This window comes from Cervus canadensis, chromosome 11 (genome assembly GCF_019320065.1).
Source record: "Cervus canadensis isolate Bull #8, Minnesota chromosome 11, ASM1932006v1, whole genome shotgun sequence".
In the NCBI taxonomy this organism is placed as follows: domain Eukaryota; kingdom Metazoa; phylum Chordata; class Mammalia; order Artiodactyla; family Cervidae; genus Cervus; species Cervus canadensis.
This window is the reverse complement of record NC_057396.1, coordinates 74,573,752-74,597,946: the sequence shown is the minus strand read 5'-3', so window position 1 is coordinate 74,597,946 and position 24,195 is coordinate 74,573,752. Positions and strand designations below refer to the sequence as shown.

General features: G+C 41.8%; 2 protein-coding genes across 2 annotated transcripts; both read left to right on the top strand.

The window, feature by feature from the left end:
- Positions 1–237: 237 nt before the first annotated feature.
- On the top strand, positions 238–6,935 carry LOC122449369 (fatty acid desaturase 2-like protein FADS2B). The gene is made up of 6 exons (XM_043480880.1): positions 238–297; positions 459–556; positions 2,188–2,284; positions 4,225–4,304; positions 5,039–5,164; positions 6,538–6,935. The coding sequence occupies exons 1-6, from the start codon at positions 238–240 to the stop codon at positions 6,596–6,598; spliced, it is 522 nt and encodes a 173-aa protein (XP_043336815.1). The 3' UTR covers positions 6,599–6,935.
- A 7,388-nt stretch (positions 6,936–14,323) lies between these two features.
- Positions 14,324–21,059, top strand: LOC122449367 (fatty acid desaturase 2-like protein FADS2B). The gene is made up of 5 exons (XM_043480879.1): positions 14,324–14,382; positions 15,373–15,469; positions 17,715–17,794; positions 19,227–19,352; positions 20,736–21,059. Exons 1-5 carry the CDS (start codon positions 14,324–14,326, stop codon positions 20,794–20,796), a joined length of 423 nt encoding a protein of 140 aa, XP_043336814.1. The 3' UTR covers positions 20,797–21,059.
- The last annotated feature ends 3,136 nt before the right edge of the window (positions 21,060–24,195 follow it).

Genomic DNA, 24,195 nt, shown 5'->3' with positions numbered 1-24,195 from the left:
CCTAGTCTCCCTAAGGGTGCTTGAACCAAAGTCCTGGTTCAGGCTCAGAGACTCTAAAGGCCCAGCAGCATCCAGGATGTGGCTGTGGATCTCCATCTTCCATCCCTTCTCAGGGGAAATATTCCAGGGGTAGCATGTTAAGATCAACTCCCACTCGCTTCCACAGGAATCATATCTGCTTATTTTTTCACTATCCTCTTTTTTTTTTTTTTTTCCTCAGTTGGGGTCCACCTTTTCATGCCGGTAGCTTTGAACCTGAAATCCATGAAAGAGATGTGCCGGAGAAGGTGCTGGGAGGTGAGCAACTCGATTCCTTCTCTAGAGCTCGATCAGGCTAGTAGAAAAGGGGAACTGTGCATGCTTGGTCCTTTCCAGATGTAGCTTCCTTGAGTACCAGGATATAAGATTTAGCCAGTTTTATTTCCACTAGCTTAACTTTCAAGCACTTCTTTCTGCAGGACATCGCCTGGGTCAGCAGCTCTTACATTCGCTATTTCATCACATTTGTTCCTTTCTATGGAATCTTTGGAACCTTGGGGCTCATGTGCTTAGTCAAGTAAGTAAAGAATAATATTCTCCCACTCTTATTCTGGATGGTCCTCTTACCTTTCTTATCTGAGCTATTTATGAATAGCAATGATTAGCAGATTATGACACCAGACCAGATACTAGTAACTGAGATATTTCCAAGAAAATGTGGGATAAAACAGCTGAAATAGTTGAATGAGTTTCTTGGAAACTGAATTTGCCCAATCTTGCCTTTTTTCCCACATGATTAATTCCCAATTGTGGTATAGTAATCCCTCAGCGTCTGAGGAGGATTATTCCCTGGACCCACCTCAGTTACCAAAATCCAAAGATATTCAAGCTCCATAGTCATCTATTCATATATGTGGTTCCACAACTGAGAATTCAGGCAAGCACTAATCTTGTAGTAGAGTATGTGTTTACTAAAAAATATCCACATTTAAGTGGACCTGCATGTTTCTCAAAGGACAATAGCATTCTGCCTGATCACCAAGTCCTTCAAACTGTAATCCAGCTGGACATCATAATTCTACCGAAGATAGTAAGAGCCCGGTTTTTTAAAAAGTTATTTTATGACTAGAGATTTTCCCCACATCAAAAGCACTTTAAACTGAATCGGCCTGTTCACCTCGCGATGCATCCCTCCCTCATCACTCACGTCCCTGCTCATAGCGGCGGCGGCTCCTCCGCGTCAGGCGGTTTGCTGACGGTTCACGGTGGGCCTCCCTGCTGGCTCAGACAGCAACGCGCCCGCCTGCATTGTGGGAGACCCGGGTTCCATCCCTGGGTCGGGAGGATCCCCCGGAGAAGGAAACGGCAACCCGCTCCAGTATTCTTGCCTGGAAAATTCCATGGATGCAGGAGCTGGTGGGCTACAGTCCACGGGGTCGCAAAGAGTCAGGCACATCTGAGCGACTTCACTCACTCTACATGCATTATTTTATTTGATGTAATAAAACAATGCACAACCAGGCAATGTAGATAGTATCAATTTCGTTTTTCTGGTAAGAGAACTAAAGTTCAGAGAAATGAAATCACTCACTCAAGAACTAATAAGGGCCAGTAGCAGTGCCAAATCACAACTCGTCCCCAGTTCTATCTGATGACAACAGCCAAACTGTTAATCACATTGCATATATGCTTAAGTTGTTGTCACTATAGTTGCTAAGTCATGTCTAACACTTTTGTGACGCCATGGACTGTAGCCTGCCAAGCTCCTCTGCTCTGGGGGTTTCACAGGCAAGAATACTGGAGTGGGTTGCCATTTCTTTGTCCAGGGGATCTTCCTGACCCAGAAATCAAACCCAGATCTCCTGCACTGGCAGATGGAATCTTGACCACTGAGCCACCAGGGAAGCCTGACCTTCAGTTATCTAGGGTCTTCTGAGCCTTGCACCAACGCCTTCAGAAAATACTGGGGACGCTGCTCTGGTACAGTAGGCTGCAAGACAGGGACTGTGACTGATTCCCTAGTGTGCCATCTTCAGATATAAAAGGTCTGCAAAGATGAAAAACAAATGACCACCGCTTTATTGCAACCTTTGAGTCACTGCCATTTCCTCTAATGCTTGGCCAGATCTGCCAGTGGGTATGCAAGCCCAGTGACTGGAACTGAAACTCCCCAAGGAATGATCTAAACTTCCTTTTATTCTCTTAAAGCTTTCTTGAGAGTCCATGGATTGCATATGTTACCCAGATGAGCCACATACCAATGAAAATAAGCAAAGAGGAGAACCAGGACTGGTTCAGCACTCAGGTAATAATGCTGTTCTTGGGAAAGCATCCACCAAAGCATCCTGATTACCATCTGCTTACCTCACATAATACTTATTGGAGGCTTACAGGCGCCAGGCTTTGTCAACTGTTTTGCATGTAGCTACATGCTCAGAGTACTCCCACTTCACAAATGGTAAAATTGAGGTATGAAGAAGTTCTATAACTTGTGTAAGATCACACAGCTAATAAGTGGTAGAAGCAAGTTTTATTTATTTATTTATTTGGCCACACTGTGTGGCATGCCGGGTCTTAGTTCTCCTACCAGGGATCAAACCTGTGTTAAGCACACAGTCTTAACCAGTAGACCAGTGGGAAATCCCTAGAAGCAGGTTTTAAACCTCGGGAGTTTGATTTCAGAAACTTTGCTCTTAACCAAGGCTTAATAAACTATAGTCCAAGGGCCAATCTAGTCCAGTCTGTGTTTTTGTAGTTCTATTGGAACACAGCCACATTTATACATTACATATTCTCTGATAACTTTCATTCTAAAACAGCAGAACTGTGTAGCTGTGATGCAGAATTAAAACATTTACTGTGCGGCACTTTACAAGCAAGGTTTACTAAACCTGCCTCAACATGAAACAGTCTTTCAATGAATCTCACACTTCTAGAATAACAGAATGGAGAACCCTGCAATCCCCCTCATTTCATTGTATAGATAGTGGGGCCCAGAGGGGAGACTCAGCATTCTCGGGGAGAATGCAGCTAACAATTAAAAGACTTGTGACCCATGTAGAATACCACTGCCCCCTAAGCCTGACACTGGCTGTGTTGTGATTACCTGGAGAATCCAGGCATCATACTGCTTCCTTCTCCATGCTCATTTCCAAGTTCGGTGGACACTCCACACAGCAGTGGTTCTCAATCTTTTTGATCAAGAAACCACTCTTAAAACTTATTGAGAATGTGAAAGAGCTTTCTTTTGTGGAGGTTATATCCACTGATACTTACTGTATTTGAAATTGAAACTGAGAGTTTAAAAATATATATTAATTGATTTAAAAAAAAAACAAGATAAAGTCAATAAAGGTTAACATCAGAGTGATGACATCATCCCATGTTTAATAGTCTCTGGAAAAACCCATGGTATAAGCATGCATGAACAAGAATGAAAAAGGCAAATACTGTCTCAGAAGTATTATGGGGATCATTTTGACCTTGAAGATCCCCTGAAAGTGTCCTAGGGAACCCCAAGGTGCTCTAAAGTACACTTCAAGGAACCCTGACATAGAACAACTGCAAAAATAACGTTAAAAATGGTAACAACCGGGTTTCCCTGGTGGCTCAGCTGGTAAAAAAAATGGCAACAACCCTAACAAGAATTAAATCTTAGAAAGGCACTGAATAAAAGTCACATTCATAAGCATTCTACATAGTCTGGAGAATCCTATAAACTTCTTGTCAGTCTGTCTTTGTGTAAAATAAAATACATTAGATTAAAAAGGAAGCTACTTGTATATATTAATATATTAATAAATGTATTTCTAGGCACAGAGCCCTTGATTAAAGCCCTTGCATGCTTTATTCCCCATTTAGAAGTCCTTTAAGTCTATTCTGTGGTAATAACATTCAAACTCCTATAATTTCTACCAGAGTCCTACAATCCCACTTCCATCTGCCAAAGTCCTTACTCACAATACCTTAGTCTTCTGATTTTGAGGGCTGATAGTGACTTAGTCCTCTCAGATCCTATTCACTTCTTTATATCTATTGCCTTATCTATACTTCTTAGCAAAATGCCTTATTTCCTTTATAGTTGCAAGGTCCCTGAGACCTGGGACTTATTTTTATCCCTCATGGTTTGTGACACAAAATGCATACTCATTCAGCACTTGTTGAATGATGGATAAATAAAAGAGTAACTAAATCTCTTGTTTGTCACGGGCTCATCTACATCTAATGTAAGCTTTTTCTTTGCAGGTCTTGGCCACCTGTAATGTTGAACAGTCCTTTTTCAATGACTGGTTCACTGGGCACTTGAACTTCCAAATTGAGCACCAGTGAGTAAGAGAAACAGTTCATGATAAAGGGCAAGGGCTGTCACTAATAACTGCCCTCCATATAGTCCAGAGCAGAGCAGAAGACTCACCAACTTAAGGGAAAAAAATGAACCAGGGCTCTCTAAAGGATGCTATTTTTCAATTAACAACAATGATAGATAAGGGAAGAAAGAAATGAAGGAAGTGTCACAATTGTGAGTAAATGGAGTGAAATCTTGGAAAAGTATCAGTGACTCAGTTTCCAGATTCCTATGGGCTTAGAAATTGGCGATTTCTTTGCATTTGCTTTGTTGGCAAAACCTAAGAAATATCAGGACACTTGGGTAACCAACTTGTGTTCAAACTTAACTATGTTATAATTCAAATATTTTCTTATCTGTGTCTTTGGAGCCAAGTTTACAAAATAACTAAGGAAGTGGAGTCCCTGCTGCAATTTCTAAACGGTATCTGGAAATACTTTACCAAAGGATCAGTTACAGAGAGGAAACGGGTAGTTCACTGCTGCTGTTCATGGGGTCGGAAAGACTCAGACATGACTGAGCGACTGAACTGAACTGAACTGAAGGGATAAGATGAGTCTGCCAGCAAGTTTTTTAACTTTCCAGAACTAAAGAATTGTGCAAGGTCAAGGTTGGGTCTCTGTGGCTGATACCATTTTATTTTCTAAAAGAAGGAAGGGAACTTTGGGTTTCTCCTTAGGTCTGAAAAGTTGTATATCTCCTCTGTTCCCCTAGTCTGTTTCCCACAATGCCACGCCATAATTATCACAAGGTGGCACCTCTGGTGAAGTCACTGTGTGCCAAGCATGGACTGCCGTATGTGAACAAGCCCATGTTGAAGGCATTTGGAGATATTGCCAGGTAATAACAGTCCCCCAACCCACAGCTCTCATTTCCCTTCACTGCTGGTCCCCAGACTCTTCACTGCTTTATCAATCATCATTCAGTCAATAGCTATTTATTAAGGAACATTCGTGTGCCCAGCATGGACAGGAGGCTTTATAAGGAGCAACACTAACAGAGAAATGATAACAGTCATTCCTACCATTTACCTGCTGCCTTCTAGGTACTTCTTAGTGAAAATATCTTGGTGCCCTACTAAATTACAAGCTTCTTATAAACCAGGGTTCTGTATTATTTGTCTTTGTATCACCCACAAAGCCTTGACATGCTTTAGAACTTAACCAGTAGAAGGGACTCTCCGTTCATCTGGATCAGGGTTGAAAACTAAGATGCTTGCAGGGTCTGGTGGGACAGGCAGGGGTGACTCTTCCTATAGGAACTGAGAAGCCATATTCATCCTAAAGCATGCACAGTTACCTAGAAAATCCTGTGCTCATCAAATTAACAGCCAAAACCTTGGTTGAATATTTTTTATCTTCACATTAGGAAAAAATATTTATTAATATAAATAAATAAGCCATCAAGGCTAGACCTGGTCAGATCTGATCCCTGAGCAGTAATCCATCTTCACTTTCTACCACTGCCCTCTTCCTTTCCTGGCCTCCAGATATCTGAACCCCCTTCAGTTGCTACAGAACTCCCTGCCCCTTGCCCATGACACATCCTTGCTCACCTTTACTTCTACCTAGAATAATCTTCCAACCTGCCTCCCCCCGCCCCCGTCACCTTCTCAAGTTCCATTCACTCTCCAAAGCTCACCTGAAAGGTCTTTTCTTCATCTCAGTCCTCCCTTGCCCCCAAGACTAAACCTGTCACATGCTTGCTTCTCTTCATGTCTGACTTTTATCACAATCATGATTAAATAGCATGTTGGGTAATATGTGTCTCCCAGTGCAGACCAGGAACTCCAGGTGGACAAGACTCTCATCACTCTTATTCACTTCTGTGTCACCAGAGCCTAGAAAAATGTTTCACTTTATAAAGTAGGAGAGGTAGGTGGATACAGGACGAGTTGGTTTATAGTCATATGGTTTATCTTACAGAGATTCAGCAGAGCTTTTTCTTTTAATACTGGAGAAAAGGAAAGTGATGCTTTGGAGTACAGAAAAGCATAAAACAAAATATCAGTCTCCTCCATATAGAAAATGTGAACTCACCTTCATAAGTCAGTGTATTTGACTCCCTCCGCCAGACAAGATAGAAAGAGGTCTTTCAGATATAGTTGAAAACGACAATGTTGTAAAGTATTAAGTAAAAGAGCAAATGTTCCATGAAGTAGCTCCTTTGACCTGAGTCTTACCCGCTCATGATTTTCTCTGCTCCTCTTGCAGGGCCCTGAAGAAGTCCGGAGCCATCTGGAAGGAGGCTTACTGCATGCATCCACAAACATAATGCAGATGTGCAGGTGCTAAAGAGAAAACCACAGGCCCCAAAAGTGTCACTTGTGCTAAAGCCCATGGTACCAAACCTCTACAATACCTGACATAATTGCAGTTACAGCCTTCCCCAGAAATGTTATCTTAATCACCTAGTCTGGAATTTTTGGGTAGGCAATGTGCTGTGTTTTACTCCTTCTCCATTCCTGCCCCTGGCTCAGAGAAAACCCTTGTAATCCCTCCCCCAACGGGGAAAAAAAAAAGTGTCTGCCCTCAATATACTTTGCTGATGGCTTCCTGGCCCCTCCTTTCTTCCTATAAAAACCTTCCATTTGCACAACCCCTCAGAATTCCCTTCTGCTTACTAACTGGGATATTGCTTGATTCAGAAGTCATTGAATAAAGCCAATGAAGTCTTCAGATTTACTCAATTGAATTTTTAACAGCTTGTTCAATAAGATTCCCAAAGGAGGACACTCAAGGTCTATTACTTTCACAACTTCCCAGATCACTGAGTGTGGCATTAGAATTCAGATGATCAATCCTGTGTATCATGTCTGCCCTCTGCTCACAATCCACATGAATAAAGATGGCTTAATTGGGTAGACTTCCATTTAAACTAAATGACTCATGAGAGTTATGTTACAGTCCTACCTGAAATTCTTCAATGGATTCCCATTGCCCCTGGAATAAAGTTGCAATCTGCAACCTGGTGATTGCCAGCAGACTACCAGCACCGGCCTTCCTCCAGGAACCCTCTCCCCCCTTGTGCCACTCCCTCCCTCAGCTTCAGGCCCAGGCAGCCAAAGCAGGCACAAGGGAAGAATGTCTGACCTCAAATAACACCCAAAAACTAAGTCTCCACACCACCTCCAGGGAACCTAAGGATCAGGACATGACTAGAACTTTAATGCCAGAATCTTTTTAGAAGTGAAGGGTTCTCCATCCTAGAAGATCCCAGGTTGACGCTTCAACCATATCCTATCATAAATGGACAAGTTCCAAAGTCCACTAGTTGAAACCTGCTCCACCAACATTTCTGCCAACGAATACCTCCTCCACAAACTCATAATGTTTGACCGAACCCCAGATCAAAGACACAGATTTGAGCCCTTCCCATGTCTCCTTGCCAGTTGGCCTCAAAATAACACTCTTCTCAAGAGCTGGTGCCATAGTATTGCTTTCTACATGCTTCAAGCAGTGAGCCCTTTGCTTGGTAAAGATTTCAGGGAAGCCTCCCCATTAATTCAAGGCCTCCTTGTGATATACTCTGTAGTAATTACTAGAAATATATTTTTACATCCATTTGTGTGATTCCTTAGTCTTCCACTGTAACCTGCAATATCCATAAGAGTAGAGACCGCCTGACATGATAGAGACACTCAATGAAGACATGCAGAAAGAAGGAAGGCAGAGAGGGAGCTGGAGGGGAGAAATGAAGGAGGGAAAGAAGGAAGTGTCAACTATAAATTGGCACTTGACAGCTACCTCTACAAGGAATAAATCAAGTGCTGCTGCAGCTGCTGACATTCAATACCCTCTGAAAGAAATTTAGAGTGGAGAACAGGAATGAGGCACTCTGTGCTCTTGGAAAAACTGGCAGGACAGGTCTTCAGATAGTTAGATATTTTCAGGAGAAGATTTTTTCAGCCCAGTTATTACATCTGTTCATATCCAGAAAAACTCATTAATGGTGAATCTGCTCCTCATGACTGGCAGCAAATATCTGCCAAAATGTGTGCATGACTGCAGGTCCCCTCTTCACTAAAATCATATATGACACTTACCTTATGCCCTAACAAGACACTGAAATGTTTTCAGAGATAAAAGAACAAAACTGTAAGTCAGGCAGCAGTTCCTCTTTGGAGCAGTTTCTCAGAGCTATCAGAAATGCTGTCTCCCAGGCTGGAGTCCTCATTTTGCTCCAACAAAACCTAACTCACAGCTCTCATGTTGCGCCTTTCTTTCAGTCTACAGGAGGAAGGAAGGGAGGGAGGGAGGGAGGATGCAGGAAGAAAAAGCTGTGTGTAAATGTTGCTGTTGTTCAGTAGCTAAGCTGTGTTGAACTCTTTGTGACCCAGTGAACTGCAGCACGGCAGGCTTCCCTGTCCTTCGCTGTCTCCCAGGGTTTGCTCAAACTCATGTCCATTGAGTCAGGGATGCCATCTAACCATCTCATACTCTGTCACCCACTTCTCTTCAGTCTCTCGTAGCATCAGGGTCTTTTCCAATGAGTCGGCTCTTCAAAATAGGTGGCCAAATCCTGAAGTTTCAACTTCAGCATCAGTCCTTCCAGTGTATACTCAGGGTTGATTTCTTTTAGGATTGACTAGTTTAATCTCTATGCTATCCAAGGGACTCTTGAGAGTCTTCTCCATTACAATGGAAAAGCATCAATTCTTTTGAGCTCAGTCTTCTTAATGGTCCAAATCTCACATCTGTACATAACTACTGGAAAAACTAAAGCTTTGACTATACGGACCTTTGTTGACAAAATGCTGTAAATGTAATTCCTTCTAATTAGAGAGTAAGATGAATTTTATCAAACTTGTAAGGAGCATTTCTGTATTCTAACTGAATTATTAAAATTCTTAGCAATAGTTATGAGCATCTCCTAAGCTGTAAATACTGAGTTGCACCCTTCATAAGTATTATTCCATTTAGTCCTCACACAGTTAGAAAAGGCAAGTTTTATAATTAATCTCATTTTATAAATAAAAACATGACACTTAAGGGAGGCCAAGCAACTTGCCTGATGGCACAGGTAAGTTGAGTATAGTCTCAGATGCAGGGATGTCTGACTCTGTAGTAAACATTCAAAAACATTCAAGAAACCAAAAGTAAAGGGGAATTAAGTTGCATTACAAGTCATGAGCAGTGGGCACATTTGAACTAATAGTTTCCCAGGAGCTGATGGAATATGCATTAAAGTAGTTATCATTCCACCTCACTAAGAACAGCCACCTGGGGAGGGGAAGATACAAGAAACATAGGACAGGCACAGCAGCAGCATAGTAAGAATGCCTGATAGCTAGTCTCTACTCCCCAATCCTTAAAGAGTATTATCCAACTCAGAAGAATTCACTGGGAGAGATTCAAGCAGAGATTTAAACTTTCAGAAGGGACAGACACTGCAAAAAGCATGGAAGAACAGAACAGAGAATTGGATTCGAGATTTTGGGATAACATAGCATGAATTCAACCTGGGAAAAGTTCACTTTCCCTGTGGCTTTTCTCTGATACTCTATTTCCTTGAAAGTCTCCCTCCTTTCGATAGAATCAGGTAGTAAAAAAATTGCCTACATTTTCAGTCAGGCATTAGATAAGGGTGACTGATTGAATTAGAAATCAGGAATCTCAGTCCTAATTTCAGCTCCTCAGTACGCTGCTATGAAATTGGCCATGTCTCTCACACATTGCCTCAATCTGTAAAATACGTGGATGCACAATATTACCTGGCTTATTTGCAACATAGCATTGCTGGGACAACCAAATAAAGTAAGGCAATTAGAATACTTTCATAAGCCAGGAACACTCATTTAGATGCTGGTTGTTATTAATGTAATGAGGGTTCCTCCCATCCTGGACCATCAAATCAAGAGCAATTTCGAGGTCAAGCAGATTCACAGGACAGAAAGACACTGAACCATCTTAATGGTGAAGAGGGCACATTTCCTTCGATGAGAGGATTATGAGTCACAAGTCAGACCATGATTTCTCCTATCACAACAGGTAACACCTGGGAGCCACCTTCCACTTCTGACTTTACTCAGTCCCCTGGAACCAGCAGCCAGATCTCAAGCCAGAGGAATAGTGAGTCATGGGCTCTAGTTTCCCAACTTCCAATTAACCATGTGAGTGCACAACGCTCTAGTGGAAATCTACCAAATCTATCATTTGTTGCTTAAACAATATACTGTAAAGGATTTTCTTGACTATTCTCTTGCTAATCATCGACCTGAAGGACACAAAATATAGACTAAGCTTAACTCTACTCAGAGGAGGAATATAATCAGGTACATATTTTTGCACACACTTATTTATGAAAATTTGCATAAAGACAGTTGTGTTGAAAGAATTTACAAGTGAACATCTATCTGTTTAGCCATAATCAAAATTTTGAAGTTACATTTTAGTAAACTTGTTTTATTTTATATATATCCATCTACCTGTCTATATATCCATTAATCTGTCCTTTTTACGTGCTTCAAAGTAAATTTCCAGGGGCTTATTTTTAAAACTAAACCTCAGATTATGCAAATAACAAAGTTCATTTCTCATCTTCAATAAAGAATTGTGTAGCAGCTTCACCTTTAAGGGAGTTTTATTGGAATTTTGCAACGTGAAGGGAATATAACATGGTTAATATCGTGCAAAATAAATTAATTCAGTACAAACCTTCTTGTGCAAACATTTATCCTTCATTATTTATTGAGCACTTCAATATTTTTTGAGTGCTTATCATGTGTCAGACTCGGACCAGTTAATGTGACCCAGAGACCCAGGAGCCCAGGTTCTTGAAGCTTACAATCTAGTATAAAAAATAAATAAATATATATATAAATGGAAGAAAATCCAAAATCATCACATCTGAAGAAAACGAAAGGGTGTTTTGAGAGTGATAAGCAGGGACTAATCAAAATAAGGAGGGTCATGGAAAAGTGACCATAAGAAGAATATGAAAGAGTCTGCAATCAGATTCGAAGGAGCAGCGAAGGAACAGTGGCATCAACCAAGTGCAAAGGCCCTAAGGCAGGAATAAGCTTCTGTTCAAAGAACACAGCAGGAGGCCTGAACGACAGTGGAATAGTGTCCCAGTTTTTCCCTCAATGTTACTTCAACTTCATTTCTTCAGTGTATTTTGCCTTGACTTTTCAGGGGCATTCAAAAAGAATTTTCTAGATAAGCAACAAGGATAAATTATAGAGCACAGGGAATTATAGGCATTTTCTTGTAATAATTTTAGTGGGGTATAAACTGTAAAAATGCTGGAGCATCATGATGTACACCTGAAACTAAAAATAATATTGTGAATCAATGATACTTCAATAAAAAATAATAAAAGTATTTTCTATTTTTTGTACAAGCATAGTTTTCTCTGGGAAATTCTCCCAGATTTAACTGACTAGGTAAATCTCCCTTCATGAGCTCTGTGTCCTGTGTGCCTCACTTATACAATTTATTTCTGCCTGTGCAACCACTGAAAACTGAAAACTCCATGAGGGTAGTGACCACCCTGTATGTTGTTACCATTTTATCACCAGGCCCACTCCAATGTTTGGCATTGACCAGGTATTCAATAATTTTTAAGGAATAATTAATCATTCTTCTCTTAACAAGCATTCCAAAACTCCTTGTAATTGCTGCCTAGAATCCAGCTGTAATCCTGATGCTCTCTGTTCCATATGGAGATTCAGTTCAGTTCAGTCACTCAGTCGTGTCTGACTCTTGCGACCCCATGAACCACAGCACACCAGGACTCCTTGTCCATTACCAACACCCGGAGTCTACACAAACCCATGTCCATCGAGACAGTGTTGCCATCCTGCCATCTCATCCTCTGTCATCCACTTCTCTTCCTCCCCTCAGTCTTTCCCAGGATCAGGGTCTTTTCACATGAGTCAGCTTTTTGCATCAGGTGGCCAAAGTATTGGAGCTTCAGCTTCAGCATCAGTCCCTCCAATGAACACCCAGGACTCATCTACATTAGGATGGACAGGATGGATCTCCTTGCAGTCCAAGGGACTCTCAAGAGTCTTCTCCAACACCACAGTTCAAAAGCATCAATTCTTTTGTGCTCAGCTTTCTTTGTAGTCCAACTCTCACATCCATACATGACCACTGGAAAAACTATAGCTTCCCCTAGACGGACCTTTGTTGGCAAAGTAATGTCTCTGCTTTTTAGTATGGCGTCTAGGTTGATCAAAACTCTCCTTCCAAGGAGTAAATGTCTTTTAATTTCATGGCTGCAATCACCATCTGCAGTGATTTGGGAGCCGCAAAAAGTAAAGTCTTCCATTGTTTCCCCATCCATTTCCCATGAAGTGATGGGACCGGATGCCTTGATCTTAGTTTTCTGACTGTTGAGCTTTAAGTCAACTTTTTCACTCTCCTCTTTCACTTTCATCAAGAGGCTCTTTAGTTCTTCTTCACTTTCTACCATAAGGGTGGAGTCATCTGCATATCAGAGATTATTGATATTTCTCCCTGGAATCTTGATTCCAGCTTGTGCTTCTTCCAGCCCAGCATTTCTCATGATGTACTCTGCATATAAGTTAAACAAGCAGGGTGACAATATACAGCCTTGACATACTCCTCTTCCTATTTGGAACCAGTCTGTTGTTGCATGTCCAGTTCTAACTGTTTCTTCCTGACCTGCATACAGGTTTCCCAAGAGGCAGGTCAGGTGGTCTGGTATTCCCATCTCTTTCAGAGTTTTCCACAATTTATTGTGATCCACACAGTCAAAAGCTTTGGCATAGTCAATAAAGCAGAAATAGATGTTTTTCTGGAACTCTCTTGCTTTTTCAATGATCCAACGGATGTTGGCAATTTGATCTCTGGTTCCCCTGCTTTTTCTAAAACCAGCTTGAACTTCTGGAAGTTCACGGTTCACGTATTGCTGAAGCCTGGCTTGGAGAATTTTGAGCATTACTTTACTAGTGTGTGACAAGAGTGCAAATGTGTGGTAGTTTGAGCATTCTTTGGGATTGCCCATTTTGGGGATTGGAATGAAAACTGACCTTTTCCAGCCCTGTGGCCACTGTTGAGTTTTCCAAATTTGCTGACATATTGAGTGCAGCACTTTCACAGCATCATCTTTCAGGATTTGAATTAGCTCAACTGAGATTCCATCACCTCCACTAGCTTTGTCCGTAGTGATGCTTTTTAAAGCCCCCTTTACTTCACATTCCAGATTAAAAATTAATAATAATAACACTCCTAAGTGAAAGGAATTGTTAAAGCCTGCAACTCGGATCCCTTTGCTCAGTCAATTGAAAAAGGCTGCACAAGGGTGACTTGGGTCTGTGTCACAGTGGAACAGACCCAAATGCTGACTCACACAAACTGAATTTGTATTCTGACACATGTTTTTTGGGGGAAGGAATAGGCAGAGCTGAAGAGATGAGAAAGTTAACGCTGCCCTAAACCACAATGTGGAGTTTTCAGCCCTAGATTTGGATTCTCTTAATAGTTATATATCTATTCTTCACTTACATTAGCAATGATTAGCATATTATGACACCAGACCACATTCTTGTAACCGAAATGTTTCCAAGAAAATGTGGGGTAAAGCAGCTGAAGTAGTTGAGTTTCTTGGAAACTGAATTTCCCAATAATGCCTTTTTTTCCCATGTGATTAATTCCCAATTGCAGTATAGTAATCCCTCAGCATCTGAGGAGGATTAGTCCCTAGACCCACCTCAGTTACTGAAATCCAAAGATATTCAGGCTCCATAGTCATCTATCCAGTATGTGGTTCCTCAACTGTGGATTCAGGCAAGCACTAATCTTGCAGTACTGTGTACTTAAAAATAGCCACATTTAAGTGGACCTGCGTGTTTCTCAAAGGACAATTGCATTGTGCCTGATCACCAAGTCCTTCAAACTGTAATCCAGCTGGACATCATAATTCTTACTGAAGGTAGTAGGAGCCCAGTTTTTTAAAAAGTTATTTTATGACTAGAGATTTTCCCCACATCAAAAGCACTTTAAACTGAATCACCCCGTTCACCTCGCGATGCATCCCTCCCTCATCACTCGCGTCCCTGCTCACAGCAGCGGCAGGGGCTCCGCTGCGTCAGGCGGTGGGCTGACGGCTCACGGTGGGCCTCCCTGCTGGCTCAGACAGCAACGCGCCCGCCTGCATTGTGGGAGACCCGGGCTCCATCCCTGGGTGGGGGAGATCCCCCGGAGAAGGAAACGGGCAACCCGCTTCCAGTATTCCTTGCCCTGGACAAATTCCATGGAGGGTTGCAGGAGCTGGTGGGCCTACAGTCCCGCGGGATCGCAGAAGAGTCAGGCACGTCTGAGCGACTTCACTGCACTCTTCATGCATTATTATTTTTGGATGTAATCAAAATGCCATACCAGGCAATGTAGATAGTATGCAAATTTCGTTTTTTTCCCTGGTAAGAAGAACTAAAGTTCAGAGGAATGAATCACTTCTCAAGAGCAAAATAAGGGCCAGTGAGCAGTGCCAACTTCACAACTTGTACCCAGTTCTATCTGATGACATCAGCCAAGCTATTAATCACATTGCATATATGCTTAAGTTTTTGTTGCTTTAGTCACAAAGTCATGTCTGACTCTTTTGCAACCCCGTGGACTGTAGCCTGCCAGGCTCCTCTGCCCTGGGGGTTTCACAGGCAAGAATACTGGAGTGGGTTACCATTTCTTTGTCAAGGACATCTCCCTGACCCAAGAATCAAACCCAGATCTCCTGCATTGGCAGATGGAATCTTGACCACTGAACCAGCAGGGAAGCCTGACCTTCAGTTATCTAGGTATTTTCTGAGCCTTGCACCAACGCCTTCAGAAAATACTGGGGACACTGCTCTGGTACAGTAGGCTGCAAGACAGGGACTGTGACTGATTCCCTAGTGTGCCATCTTTAGATATAAAAAGTCTACAAAGATGAAAAACAAATAACCACCACTTTATTGGATCTTTTGAGTTACTGCCATTTCCTCTAATGCTCAGCCAGATCTGCAAGTGGGTATGCAAGCCCAGTGACTGGAACTGAAACTCCCCAAGGAGTGATCACATCTTCCTTTTATTCTCTTAAAGGTTTCTTGAGAGTCCGTGGATTGCATATGTTACCCAGATGAGCCACATACCAATGAAAGTGAGCAAAGAGGAGAACCAGGACTGGTTCAGCACTCAGGTAATAATGCTGTTCTTGGGAAAGCATCCACCAAAGCATCCTGATTACCATCTGCTTACCTCAAATAATATTTATTAGAGGCTTGCCAGGGGCCAGGCACTGTCAGCTGTTTTGCATGTAGCTACATGTAGCTATGTGCTCGGAGTATTCCCACTTTAAAAATGATAAAATTGAGGTAGAATAAGTTATATAACTTGTGTAAGATCACACAGGTAACGGGTAGAAGCAGGTTTTAGTTATTTATTTGGCCACACTGTGTGGCATGCAGGGTGTTAGTTCTCCTACCAGGAATCAAACCTGTGTTTAGTACACAGTCTTAACCTGTGGACCAGCGGGAGTTCCCTAGAAGCAGGTGTTAAACCTCGGCAGTTTGATTTCAGAACCTTTGCTCTTCAGTTCAGTTCAGTTCAGTCACTCAGTCGTGTCCAGCTCTCTGCGACCCAATGAACCACAGCACGCCAGGCCTCCCTGTCCATCACCAACTCCCGGAGTTTACCCAAACTCATGCCCGTTGAGTCAGTGATGCCATCCAACCATCTCATTCTCTGTCGTCCCCTTCTCCTCCTGCCCTCAATCTTTCCCAGCATCAGGGTCTTTTCCAATGAGTCAACTCTTCGCATCAGATGGCCAAAGTATTGGAGTTTCAACTTCAACATCAGTCCTTCCAATGAACACCCAGGACTGATGTCCTTTAGGATGAACTGGTTGGATCTCCTTGCAGTCCAAGGGACTCTCAAGAGTTTTTGCTCTTAACCAAGTCTTAATAAACTACAGCCAAAGGGCCAGTCTAGCCCAGTGTGTGTTTTTGTAGTCTTATTGGAACACAGTCACACTAATACATTACATATTCTCTCTGATAGCTTTCATTCTTAAACAGTAGAACTGCATAGCTGTGATGAAAAATAAAAACATTTACTGGGTAGCACTTTACAGGCAAGGTTTACTAAACCTGCCTCAACATGAATCTTTCAATCTTTCAGTGAATCTCACACTCCTAGAATAACAGAAGGAAGAACCCTGGAATCCCCCTCATTTCATTGTATAGGTGGTGGGGCCCAGAGAGGAGACTGCCTTCTCTGCAAGCATGCTGTTAACAATTAAAAGATTTGTGACCCATGCGAATACCACTGCCTCCTAAGCCTAATACTGGCTGTGCCATGATTAAGTGGAGAATCCAGGCATCATACTGCTTCCTCCTCCATGCCCATTTCCATATTCAGTGGACGTTCCACACAGTAGTGCTTCTCAATCTTTTTGGTCAAGAAACCACTCTTAAAACTTATTGAGAACATCAAAGAGCTTTCATTTGTGGAAGTTATATCCACTGATACTTACTGTATTTGAAACTGAATCTGAGAGTTTTAAAATATCTATTAATTTTAAAATAACAAGATAAAGCCAATAAAGGTTAACATCAGAGTGATGACATCATCCCATGTTTAATAGCCTCTGGTAAAACCCATGCTATAAGCATGCATGAATGAGAATGAAAAAGGCAAATGCTGTCTCAGAAGTATTATGGGGATCATTTTGACCTTGAAGATCCCCTGAAAGTGTCCTAGGGAACCCCAAGGTGCTCTGAAGTACACTTCGAGGAACCATGACTTAGAATAACTGCAAAAATAACATTCAAAATGGCAACAACCCTAACAAGAATTAAATCTTAGAAAGGCACTGAATAAAATCACATTCATAAGCATTCTAAGTAGTCTGGAGAATCCTATGAACTTCTTCTCAGTCTGTCTTTGAATAAAATAAAATACATGAGATTAAAAAGGAAGCTACTTGTATATATTAATAAATGTATTTCTAGGCACAAAACCCTTGATTAAAGCCCTTGTATGCTTTATTCCCCATTTAGAAGTCCTTTAAGTCTATTCTGTGGTAATAACATTCAAACTCCTATAATTTCTACCAGAGTCCTACAATCCCACTTCCATCTGCCAAACTCCTTACTCATGATACCTTAGTCTTCTGATTTTGAGGGCAAATAGTGACTTAGTCCTCTCAAATCCTATTTACTTCTTCATATCTATTGCCTTATCAATACTTCTTAGAAAAATGCCTTATTTCCTTTATAATTGTCAGGTCCCTGAGACCTGGGACTTATTTCTATCCCTCATGGTTTGTTACACAAAATGTGTACTCAATCAGCACTTGCTGAATGATGGATGAATAACAGAGTAATTAAATCCCTTGTTTGTCATGGGTTCATTTACATCTAATGTAAGCTTTTTCTTTGCAGATCTTGGCCACCTGTAATGTTGAACAGTCCTTTTTCAACGACTGGTTCACTGGGCACTTGAACTTCCAAATTGAGCACCAGTGAGTAAGAGAAATAGTTCACGATAAAGGGCAAGGGCTGTTACTAGTAACTGCCCTCCATATAGTCCAGAGCGGAGCAGTAGACTCGCAATCTTAAGGGAAAAAAATGAACCAGGATTCTCTAAAGGATTAACAACAATGTTAAGGAAAGGAAGAAAGAAATGAAGGGAGTGTCACAACTGCGAGTACATGGAGTGAAATCTTGAAAAAGTATCAGTGACTCAGTTTCCAGAATCCTATGGGCTTAGGAATCTCTTTGCATTTGCTTTGTTGGCAAAACCTAAGAAAAATCAGGACACTTGGGTAACCAACTTGTGTTCAAACTTAACTATGCTATAATTCAAATATTTACTTATCTGTGTCTTTAGAGCCAAGGTTACAAAATAAATGAAGTGGAGTCCCTGCTGCAATTTCTAAATGGTATCTGGAAATCCTTTACCAATGGGCCAGTTACAGAGAGGAAATGGGTAGTTCACGCCTTGATGCAAGTTAAAACATTGAGAGTCATTTTCTCCAGAGTATCAGGGGAGAGGCTTTGCACATTCTCTTTGTCTAAGCCATGTGAGTCTATGATAGTCAAAGAAGGAACAAGACCTTATTTGTCCAAGGAATTTTTTTCCTTCTATTTGTCATATTAGGGCTTGAAAATTTCAGCAAAAAAATTACTCCTCATAGTTTTGTTAAAGGAGAGGTTTACATCCAAGACTGTCATCTGGCTGACTAATGAAAACTTGGGATTAAAAATCCATCTCTCCTCACTTCTTATTCCTTTCTTGGGACTGTTAGCTATTTACCATGACTTAATATACATTCATCTATTCTTGCTAAGGAAGTTAGAAGGACAGAAACTAAGACAGAGATTAGTAGGGGCAAGGTGGGAGATTGAGTATCTCCAGATCTCTGGGTAGTTCTAAATGGTAGAAAGTTCTAAATGGTACACTTTCATTTGATCAGGCCAAAAATCAACAGTTGATGGAGCTAAAACATAGTCTCTTAATTCTTCCTAAACACCTGCCACCCACAAGGCTTGTAGAGGGTTAAGAGCTGACTCATTTGAAAAGACCCTGATGTTGGGAAAGACTGCAGGCAAGAGGAGAAGGGGACCGTAGAGGATGAGATGGTTAGATGGCGTCACCAATTCAATAACATGAGTTTGGGTAAACTCCGGGAGTTGGGGATGGACAGGGAGGCCGGGCGTGCTGCTGTTCATGGGGTCAGAAAGACTCAGACATGACTGAGCGACTGAACTGAACTGAACTGAAGGGATAAGATGAGTCTGCCAGCAAGTCTTTTAACTTCCCAGAACAAAAGTATTGTGCAAGGTCAAGGTTGGGTCTGCGTGGCTGATCCCATTTTATTTTGTTAAAGGGGAAAGGGAGCTTTGGGTTTCTCTTTAGGTCTGAAAAGTTTTATATCTCCTCTGTTTCCCTAGTCTGTTTCCCACAATGCCACGCCATAATTACCACAAGGTGGCACCTCTGGTGAAGTCACTGTGTGCCAAGCATGGACTGCCGTATGTGAATAAGCCCATGTTGAAGGCATTTGGAGATACTCTCAGGTAATAACAGTCCCCCAACCCACAGCTCTCATTTCCCTTCACTGCTGGTCCCCAGACTCTTCACTGCTTTATAAATCATTCAGTCAATAGCTATTTATTAAGAAACATTCATGTGCCCAGCATGGACAGGAGGCTCTATAAGGAACAACACCAACACAGAAAATGATAACAGTCATTCCTACCATTTACCTGCTACCTTCTAGGTACTTCTTAGTGAAAATACCTTGGTGCCAAACTTAATTACAAGCTTCTTATAAACCAGGGTTCTGTATTATTTGTCTTTGTATCACCCACAAAGCCTTGACATGCTTTAGAACTTAGCCAGTAGGAGGGACTCTCCATTCATCTGGATCAGGGTTGAAAACTAAGATGCTTGCAGGGTCTGGTGGGACAGGCAGGGGTGACTCTTCCTGTAGGTACTGAGAATCCATACTCATCCTAAAGTTTGCACAGCTCCCTAGAGAATCCTGTGCCCATCAAATTAACAGCCAAAACCTTGGCTGATTTTTTTTTTTTCAGATTAGGAAAAGGAAAAACAGTACCTTATTAATATGAATAAAGAAGCCATTAATGCTAGACCTGGTCAGATCTGACCCCTGAACAGTGATCCATCTTCACTTTCTACCACTGCCCTCCTCCTTTCCTGCCCTCCAGATATCTGACCTCACTTCACTTGCTACATAACTCGCTATCCCTTGCCCATGACACATCCTTGGTCACTTTTTCTTCTACCTAGAATAATCTGCCAACCTGCCTTCCCCCTCCTGTCACCTTCTCAAGTTCCATTCACTCTCCAAAGCTCACCTGAAAGGTCTTTTCTTCATCTCAGTCCTCCCTTGCCCCCAAGACTAAACCTGTCACATGCTTGCTTCTCTTCATGTCTGACTTTTATCACAATCATGATTAAATAGCATGTTGGGTAATATGTGTCTCCCAGTGCAGACCAGGAACTCCAGGTGGAGAAGATTCTCATCACTCCCATTCAGTGCTGTGTCACCAGAGCCTAGGAAAATGTTTCACTTTATAAAGTAGGAGAGGTAGGTGGATACAGGACGAGTTGGTTTATAGTCATATGGTTTATCTTACAGAGATTCAGCAGAGCTTTTTCTTTTAATACTGGAGAAAAGGAAAGTGATGCTTTGGAGTACAGAAAAGCATAAAACCAAAATATCAGTCTCCTCCTTATAGAAAATGTGAGCTTGCCTTCTAAAACATAAATCAGTGTATTTGACTCCCTCCGCCGGACAAGATAGAAAGAGGTCTTTCAGATATAGCTGAAAATGACAATGTTGTAAAGTATTAAGTAAAAGAGCAAATGTTCCATGAAGTAGCTCCTTTGACCTGAGTCTCACCTACTCATGATTTTCTCTGCTCCTCTTGCAGGGCCCTGAAGAAGTACGGAGCCCTCTGGAAGGAGGCATACTGCATGCATCCACAAACATAATGCAGATGTGCAGGTGCTAAAGAGAAAACCACAGGCCCCAAAAGTGTCACTTGTGCTAAAGCCCATGATACCAAACCTCTACAATACCTGACATAATTGCAGTTACAGCCTTCCCCAGAAATGTAATCTTAATCAACTAGTCTGGAATTTTGGGGCAGGTGACGTGGTGGTAATTTGTTGTGTTTTACTCCTTCTCCATTCCTGCCCCTGGCCCAGAGAAAGAAGATATATATATATATCTGCATGATAAAACCCTTGTAATTCCTCCCTCCCCCAAAAAAAAGGTGTCTGCCCTCAGTATACTTGGCTGATGGCTTCCTTGCCCCTCCTTTCTTCCTATAAAAACCTTCCATTTGCACAACCCCTCATAATTCCCTTCTGCTTACTAACTGGGATATTGCTTGATTCAGAAGTCATTGAATAAAGCCAATGAAATCTTTAAATTTACTCAGTTGAATTTTTGTTTAATAGCTTGTTCAATAAGCTTCCCATAGGAGGACACCAAGGCCCATTACTTTCACAATTTCCCAGATCACTGAGCATGGCGTTAGAATTCAGATGATCAATCCTGTGGATCATGTTGGCCCTCTGCTCACTGGCCACATGAATAAAGATGGCTTAATTGGGCAGACTTCCATTTAAGCTAAATGACTCATGAGAGTTATGTTACAGTCCTACCTGAAATTCTTCAGTGGATTCCCATTGCCCTTGGAATAAAGTTGCAATCTGCAACCTGGTGATTGCCAGCAGACTACCAGCACCGGCCTTCCTCCAGGAACCCTCTCCCCCCTTGTGCCACTCCCTCCCTCAGCTTCAGGCCCAGGCAGCCAAAGCAGGCACAAGGGAAGAATGTCTGACCTCAAATAACACCCAAAAACTAAGTCTCCATACCACGCCCAGGGAACCAAAGGATCAGGACATGACTGGAATTTGAATGCCAGAATCTTTTTAGAAGTGAAGGGTTCTCCATCCTAGAAGATCCCAGGTTGAAGCTTCAACCATATCCTATCATAAATGGACAAGTTCCAAAGCCCACTAATTGAAACCTGCTCCACCAACATTTCTGCCAACGAATACATCCTCCACAACTCATAATGTTTGACCGAACCCCAGATCAAAGACACAGATTTGAGCCCTTCCCATGTCTCCTTGCCAGTTGGCCTCAAAATAGAACTCTGCTCAAAAGCTGGTGCCATAGTACTGCTTTCTACGTGCTTCAAGCAGTGAGCCCTTTGCTTGGTAAAGATTTCAGGGAAGCCTCCCCATTAATTCAAGGCCTCCTTGTGATATACTCTGTAGTAATTACTAGAAATATATTTTTACATCCATTTGTGTGATTCCTTAGTCTTCCACTGTAACCTGCAATATCCAGAAGAGTAGAGACTGCCTGACATGATAGAGACACTCAATGAAGACATGCAGAAGGAAGGAAGGCAGGGAGGGAGCTGGAGGGGAGAAATGAAGGAGGGAAAGAAGGAAGTGTCAACTATAAATTGGCACTTGACAGCTACCTCTACAAGGAATAAATCAAGTGCTGCTGCAGCTGCTGACATTCAATACCCTCTGAAAGAAATTTAGAGTGGAGAACAGGAATGAGGCACTCTGTGCTCTTGGAAAAACTGGCAGGACAGGTATTCAGATAGTTAGATATTTTCAGGAGAAGATTTTTTCAGCCCAGTTATTACATCTGTTCATATCCAGAAAAACTATTAATGGTGAATCTGCTCCTCATGACTAGCAGCAAATATCTGCCAAAATGTGTGCATGACTGCAGGTCCCCTCTTCACTAAAATCATATACGACACTTACCTTATCCCCTAACAAGACACTGAAATGTTTTCAGAGATAAAAGAACAAAACTGTAAGTCAGGCAGCAGTTCCTCTTTGGAGCAGTTTCTCAGAGCTATCAGAAATGCTGTCTCCCAGGCTGGAGTCCTCATTTTGCTCCACCAAAACCTAACTCACAGCTCTCATGTTGCGCCTTTCTTTCAGTCTACAGGAGGAAGGAAGGGAGGGAGGGAGAGGGAGGATGCAGGAAGAAAAAGCTGTGTGTAAATGTTGCTGTTGTTCAGTAGCTAAGCTGTGTTGAACTCTTTGTGACCCAATGAACTGCAGCACGGCAGGCTTCCCTGTCCTTCGCTGTCTCCCGGGGTTTGCTCAAACTCATGTCCATTGAGTCAGGGATGCCATCTAACCATCTCATACTCTGTCGCCCACTTCTCTTCAGTCTCTCGTAGCATCAGGGTCTTTTCCAATGAGTCGGCTCTTCAAAATAGGTGGCCAAATCCTGAAGTTTCAACTTCAGCATCAGTCCTTCCAGTGTATACTCAGGGTTGATTTCTTTTAGGATTGACTAGTTTAATCTCTATGCTATCCAAGGGACTCTTGAGAGTCTTCTCCATTACAATGGAAAAGCATCAATTCTTTGGAGCTCAGTCTTCTTAATGGTCCAAATCTCACATCTGTACATAACTACTGGAAAAACTAAAGCTTTGACTATACGGACCTTTGTTGACAAAATGCTGTAAATGTAATTCCTTCTAATTAGAGAGTAAGATGAATTTTATCAAACTTGTAAGGAGCATTTCTGTATTCTAACTGAATTATTAAAATTCTTAGCAATAGTTATGAGCATCTCCTAAGCTGTAAATACTGAGTTGCACCCTTCATAAGTATTATTCCATTTAGTCCTCACACAGTTAGAAAGGGCAAGTTTTATAATTAATCTCATTTTATAAATAAAAACATGACACTTAAGGGAGGCCAAGCAACTTGCCTGATGGCACAGGTAAGTTGAGTATAGTCTCAGATGCAGGGATGTCTGACTCTGTAGTCAACATTCATTAACATTCAAGAAACCAAAAGTAAAGGGGAATTAAGTTGCATTACAAGTCATGAGCAGTGGGCACATTTGAACTAATAGTTTCCCAGGAGCTGATGGAATAAGCATTAAAGTAGTTATCGTTCCACCTCACTAAGAACAGCCACCTGGGGAGGGGAAGATACAAGAAACATAGGACAGGCACAGCAGCAGCATAGTAAGAATGCCTGTTAGCTAGTCTCTACTCCCCAATCCTTAAAGAGTATTATCCAACTCAGAAAAATTCACTGGGAGAGATTCAAGCAGAGATTTAACCTTTCAGAAGGGACAGACACTGCAAAAAGCATGGAAGAACAGAACAGAGAATTGGATTCGAGATTTTGGGATAACATAGCATGAATTCAACCTGGGAAAAGTTCACTTTCCCTGTGGCTTTTCTCTGACACTCTATTTCCTTGAAAGTCTCCCTCCTTTCGATAGAATCAGGTAGTAAAAAAATTGCCTACATATTCAGTCGGGCATTAGATAAGGGTGACTGATTGAATTAGAAATCAGGAATCTCAGTCCTAATTTCAGCT

Coding starts and splice junctions, on each gene's coding strand:
- LOC122449369 (XM_043480880.1), top strand. CDS start 238: ATGCCGGTAGCTTTGAACCTGAAATCCATGAAAGAGATGTGCCGGAGA. Junction 298..458: donor GCCGGAGAAGGTGCTGGGAG/GTGAGCAACTCG, acceptor TTCTTTCTGCAG/GACATCGCCTGGGTCAGCAG. Junction 557..2,187: donor GGGCTCATGTGCTTAGTCAA/GTAAGTAAAGAA, acceptor ATTCTCTTAAAG/CTTTCTTGAGAGTCCATGGA.
- LOC122449367 (XM_043480879.1), top strand. CDS start 14,324: ATGCATCCCTCCCTCATCACTCGCGTCCCTGCTCACAGCAGCGGCAGG. Junction 14,383..15,372: donor AGCGGCAGGGGCTCCGCTGC/GTCAGGCGGTGG, acceptor ATTCTCTTAAAG/GTTTCTTGAGAGTCCGTGGA. Junction 17,795..19,226: donor AACTTCCAAATTGAGCACCA/GTGAGTAAGAGA, acceptor CTGTTTCCCTAG/TCTGTTTCCCACAATGCCAC.